Genomic DNA, 6,158 nt, shown 5'->3' with positions numbered 1-6,158 from the left:
AGATTAATGAGAATGTAAAATAAAAGCGGAATAATAACACCCGAAATTAATAACGGAGTTCGACCAATTATGCCTACGTCTCTAGACTGCTGCAGATATTTTACTAAAGAGAGAAAATTTACAGGTGTTTATAAAAAACACTCACAACTCACAACTCAATTACACCCTGAAAATCGCTCTAAAAAAACTCTTTAATTTCTCTAGTATTGAGAGAGAGCTAGAATGATTTAAGATGTTTTTGAAGCTAAATGGGTTAGAGTATTTATAGTTGAAGCTTAAGGGCTAATGTTGTAAATACCCTAAAGTATATGGACTAAATTTGGTAATTTTTCCTTACCAATTTTTCACCATTTCAGCTGCCAACTTTCAACCAACTTGCTACCAATTTATTTCACCGAAAGTTTGGCCAAGTTGGCCACTTGCCACTTGACTTTTCAACAGCCCCCCATAGAAAATCCGATTACATAAAACTTGGATCCTAATCCTAATTGATCAGCAAGCTCTGAACGGTTCGTTTTGGATTAGGGTCACTCTCTCCATAACCGGGCATGTCGAAAGAAACAATGTAGACCCCAAGAGATTCAACAATTTCTTGGTAGAAACAAAGAACCAAGTTCAAGGACACTTACTTCAAACATGTTATAGTTGAAAGCTCATGAGTATGCAGCACAACATAGAAAAATGAACAACCAAGTACCGGTGACAAGGTATTGGCAACAACAGCATCATGCCTACAAGAATCAAAGCCATGGACATAGACAATTATATACTTTGCGGCATCTCGTGGAACGCCGTGCTCTTTGTAGGCCAAATGCCTTCCGTCCTTCAGCTTTATTCTCGACGCGGAAACAGGTGGACCATCAGGAGAGCCGCATGTCTTAGGGGGAGGCGGTGAATAGCCTGATAAATCCATGCCAGAATTCCAGCAGACAAGACCAGTAGTATCTTTGTGAAAATCCCTGCAGTTTTTGGGTTATAACAGTGGAGAAATGAATTTGAAATAATCTGTGAAACAAGACAATGCATGAAAGAATCCCGTTCCATTAATCAGCCACCTTAAAATGGAATCCCATCTCATGAGTTTCATTATCATTCTAATTCTAACTCAAACTCGCTCCTCTCCATCCAAAACATAAATGAACTCAGTTTTTACATCCAGTCAACGTCCAAGATCAAGGCTTTAACAGTGAAAATTGAAAAATAGGAACAAAGAGAGACGAAGTCATAAAATTCACAAATCTTATATGAGTCAATATGTTAAGAATCTGCAAGAAATGAAAATCCCAGATCCAAAAATTTCAACTTTCTTACAAAGTAAAGTGACCCAGATGAAAGAAAGTGCTGGATCCTACAATTATGAGAGAACCCAAATTAGATCAAAAAAAAAAAGAGAAGGGACCTGAAGGAAGCTTGAAAGAAGCGTTTTGCTTGGCTCTTCTAGTGCGAGCTCGAGCTGAAGCGGCTGATATTTTCCTATTAACTCCTCCTGCCGCTGCCATTTTGGGGGACTTTTCAAACAAAACCTATTGAATGTATTATTAGGAAAGTCCGAAGAGAACACCAAAGAAATTAAGAAACCAATGAGATGCAAGAAGAAACCTAGGACCCATTAATTGGTGTCCAATGTTTAACTACTACGCCTACCGTCATAATTAGAAAAAAAATAAAGTACATTAATTATTAGAATATTATTTTGTTAATTTATTTATTATTAAAAGTTATAAAATAATTTTTTTAAGTATAAGATATTATTTTATTTAGTACGTCAATATTAAAAGTTATAAAAAGATCATTCGACTATTTATATGTTCCAAATTCATCTTTTTTCGTTAAAAAATTAGCAGTTATCTAAGTGCACGTTAAACTGTGGTATAATAAAATATGATCCTAGAATTGTTTGAGCTGTATTTTATAGACTCTTCGTTCTGTCGAGCCAATACTTGAAATATTATATCATCGAGTCGATGTTTGAAAGCAATGACGGTGTCAGTAGGCATCATTAAAATACGATTTTATCATGCACAATCAGTATGTTAACGTCCAGTTCAGACGACCATCAATTTTTTAACGGAAAATGACAAGTTTGGAACATATGGATAATCAAGTGATCATTTGTAACTTTTAATAGTCGGGGTACTCAACAAAACAATGTCCTATAATCAATGGACCATTTGTATACTTTATCCAAAAATATTACTCCTTTTTGTCCCATTAAATATGTCCCTCATTAACTTATTAAAAGTTAAAAATTTTAATCTTTGACCATGATTATGTTAAATATTTTAGACAATTAAATAAATTAAAAAATTAAAATAGATTTTTTTTTCATATTTTTTATCAATAATAAAATTTATATAATAGCAAGTCAAATTTAAAAATTTAAAAAAAAACAATCAATAAGGCACATATTTAAAACTCATAATTGCAAAATAGTCACTATCTTATTGGTTCTCGTAATTTCAAAATTTGATGTTAAATTTCACGATCACTATCACTTTTCAGATAATTATCGTTCATTCATCTCTCAGTGTTTTATCAGATTTTTCAGAAGATAATATTAAAAAAAATCGAGACGTTATCGTAATGATATGCCAACCTAAGATTTCTTTTGAGATGTAACATGAAGGTAAGTAATCTTAAAACAATGGGATGCCCAAACACAAAGAATAATAGTGCTAAAAAGTTAAGAGTCTAATATAAAAGTGTGCATGTTAATAGATATTCTAAAGCAACAAAAGGAATGTTCTAATAGATATTCAAATATAAAAGTGTGCACGAATTAAGTGACTTTCGTGGTAAAAAAATGATTATTATTCCTTGAGGGGTTCGAGCATCATAGATGTCAGGAGTGTGAGTGTTCAATGTTGAGAAGTTGAAAATTATCTTTGAATATATATTACATTCTACTTACCCTAGATTAATAAAAAAAATTAAAAGAACAAAAGGAGCATATTGTTATAACCTTAAGTATCAAACGATGCAACATTCTTAAAAGATAATTTCGTGAATGACATTTAATCTTCAAATAAATAATACTCAAAGAGAAGATAGAGAATTAAATTACTTTAAAAGTTTCAATCTTGAACCAACTTCAAGTGAAATACAAAGGGTCAACAATATAAGGAGTTTCCACATGGTGAGAGAACCTCACTAGATTTTTGGGGTAAATTACGTATTTTAGTCATCCAATTATTCGTGGTTTTATTTTAGCCACTCGGCTATTTTTTAAATCTATATAAAGTTACGTTTTGATTCCGTTTTAATCATCTATTATTAAAAAAATAAATAAAATTATTGACATGATACTTTTTTAAATTTTTTTAATGATAACCTGGCATTAACTTATGGTGATATATCAATATTACCGTCAGGGATGGACCAAGGGGTTGGGGCAGGGACAATCTCCCCCCTAAAATTTTCAAATTCTCTTGTATTTTAGATTTTTTCTGTGTATTTTCTATTGATAATATGTTTCGTCCCCTTAAAAATTACAAGTTAACTCTCCTCTAAAATTTTATAAGTTCGTCCACCTAACATAGAATTCTGCATCCGTCCCTACAGGTGACCAAAATGTAACTTTAGATATGATTTTGAAAAATATAGTGGGTGATCAAAATGGAATCATGGGAATAGTTGGGTGACTAAATATGTAGTTTACCCATTTTTTTAGATAAACACGTTTACTACACAACTATCACTTTTGTTCCGGTTTGGTCACCCAACTCTTTTTTCTTCTTCAAAATCATACATAACGTTTAGTTTTGGATTCATTTTGATCACACGCTGTTAAAAAATTAACAGTAATGCTGATGTGTCAAGGTAATGCCATGTAATCATTGAAAAAAATAAAAAATATCACGTCAATAGTTCTATTAATTTTTTAACGGTGAATCACCAAAAGGTAACGTTGGGTATAACTTTTTTTAAAAATAGTTGAGTGACAACAAAATAAAAGTGATAGCTAGGATACTAATCAGGTATGATTTGAAATATCAAAATTGTTGAACATACAAAGAAAGATTAGTTAGCCTTGGAAGATGCCATGCAATATGTAATTACAAGTTTGCATTATTCAGAGTAGTGGTACTGCAAGCCTATATTTTTAGAACAAACCACACAATTTGCATTAAAAACTCAGTTTTTTTTTTCTTCTTCTTCTTCAATTGAAATGGAGCATTTTCTGCTGATTCCTGAAGATTTAATTAGCGTCTTCTTGCAGCAGTTTCTCTTCGTGCATTGAAATAAACAGCGGCAACAGGCAGGCCTAGATCGTTCTCAGCAGCAAAATCTCGGGTGCTGAAACGATCTCTTGAAGAAGGCGGGCTTATTAGCTGGTGACGGTTCTGCTTGAAAAGAACGAAGACGAACCTGTGGATTCCTATGTCTGGCCTTGGGGTCTCATAGCTCACAACTTCCCTTCCTGTTTGATAAAATGCCCCAAATACCAAAAAAGAAAAGAGATCACTGTTTTTTTTTTGGGGGTCTTATATCTGTCGTAAATAGACCAAGAAGTACTTAATTACACGGACAAACCTACCAAATGTGGCATCTGTCGTGCCTGGAATGTCAGCCACAATCCTGTTAAATGGTCCAAACGGACCAAACCAAATGGAACTGTCAGATTCCGAGAGCTCTTATTTTCTGCTTTATCTGTTTGCAGCTTTTTCAGTAACTAACACTCTTTGATCTTCCACACATGCAGACTTGAATATTACAGAGTTGAAGAAGTAATGAACTTTGGTTTTATACACTACTATTAAAGACATGACTTGACATGGCAATAAGTTTATTATTTTGATTATTATATAATATATGCAAGCTTTGCTTTTCAACGCTAGTTTGCATCCCCACACGGCTATGGTGGTGGTCATGGAAGAAAGTTGAAGGAAAAAAAAATTCTGGATTCAGAGCCACTTTGGTAAACTCTACCGACTTTCATCAAGGTATCCTATATCTCAACAGTGAACCTTTTTATGGAATTGCATTTGGACTGGTTGTTGCTTTCCCTTTTCAATAATCTTCAAGTATCAGAAAGACTTGTAAATAGGATTGGCGGAAATGATTCTTATAGACTTCTCAAATTTATGAAAATCTTGAAATATATATATTTATGTATGTATGTTATAATTGTTAAGAGTTGTAGAATATCTGTACCAGTGCAGGTGCTCCCTTAAATAAGGATCACTAGGTCCAGGGACATCAGGGTCCGTCATGACCTGCAACAAAAATAGACACCAACTCACCATGTTTGAAGTTGAACAGTAAAAACCCAGGTTTACACACACCAAAAACATAAACCAGAAAGAGAACAAGGGGCTTATGAGGCAGTTACCAGAGTGAAGAAAGTTCTCAAATCACCACCTTGAATCTCAACCCTAGGTTTGGTGGCAACAGTGGAAGGATAAAACTCATGTCCATTAAAGACTTGCTTGTCCTTGAAAGTGACTGACATTTTAATGCTAGGAATGAAAGAATCAACAACTTCTCCTATAACTCTTACAACAATGAGAGGCTCTCCCATTCTTGATGACATTGAAAGAGAGACAGAGAAGAAGAAGGATGTAATGTTAAGTAAGAAGATAAACCCATTTTATAGTGTTTGAAACTCTTCTGAAATACTGTAGACAAGTTCTCTAGACGTCTCTCATGTGGAGATAAGAGTATAAAGTTTTATAATATATGGGAAGAAATGATTGGCAACTCCATTTTTTTGACTAATCAATATCATATTGTTTTAGTTATTTGATTATTTCTCAGTTGAGGGACCCTGGCATTGATTCTTCATTGGCTGTTTTCTTCTTCTTCTTGTTTCTATATTATTTCAAAGAATTTGTTAATTGTTCTTTCGTTTCTGATTAATGTCATGGAACCTTTCCCAAAACTAACAGATGCAGATTTTGATAGAAAATTTTACCTATTTTGGAGATATTCTTTTGGAAGAGAAGCATAAAGGGGACTCCACCATGAATGGGTCAGTGAGTAGTGGTGCATATATCATACAGCACCCACGTCATTTCAATGTTATAAACAAATTCAGGCTAAGTTCCAAAACGTTGTGAATTTTCCATTGTGGAAGCAAAAAGCTCTCTCGACTGCTGCATTGCTCAAACGCCAAGTTTCATTTTTAGCCTTAAACCTAATTGTTTTTCCTGTTTCTC

At 33.6% G+C, this 6,158-nt stretch overlaps 2 protein-coding genes across 2 annotated transcripts; both read right to left on the bottom strand.

Moving 5' to 3' along the window:
• Positions 1-469: 469 nt before the first annotated feature.
• On the bottom strand, positions 470-1,537 carry LOC120211736. Its single transcript, XM_039210219.1, has 3 exons — positions 1,400-1,537; positions 698-959; positions 470-592 (listed from the first exon to the last, which is right to left on the bottom strand). Exons 2-3 carry the CDS (start codon positions 911-913, stop codon positions 485-487), a joined length of 324 nt encoding a protein of 107 aa, XP_039066150.1. The 5' UTR covers positions 914-959; positions 1,400-1,537; the 3' UTR covers positions 470-484.
• A 2,612-nt stretch (positions 1,538-4,149) lies between these two features.
• On the bottom strand, positions 4,150-5,571 carry LOC120211734 (CEN-like protein 4). The gene is made up of 4 exons (XM_039210217.1): positions 5,333-5,571; positions 5,155-5,216; positions 4,538-4,578; positions 4,150-4,420 (listed from the first exon to the last, which is right to left on the bottom strand). Exons 1-4 carry the CDS (start codon positions 5,531-5,533, stop codon positions 4,203-4,205), a joined length of 522 nt encoding a protein of 173 aa, XP_039066148.1. The 5' UTR covers positions 5,534-5,571; the 3' UTR covers positions 4,150-4,202.
• Positions 5,572-6,158: the final 587 nt, after the last annotated feature.

The sequence above is a fragment of the Hibiscus syriacus genome, unplaced genomic scaffold (assembly GCF_006381635.1).
Source record: "Hibiscus syriacus cultivar Baekdansim isolate YM2019G1 unplaced genomic scaffold, ASM638163v2 tig00109982_pilon, whole genome shotgun sequence".
Classification (NCBI taxonomy): Eukaryota; Viridiplantae; Streptophyta; class Magnoliopsida; order Malvales; family Malvaceae; genus Hibiscus; species Hibiscus syriacus.
Note: the sequence above shows the minus strand (reverse complement) of the source record. Positions and strands in the feature narration are given on the sequence as shown.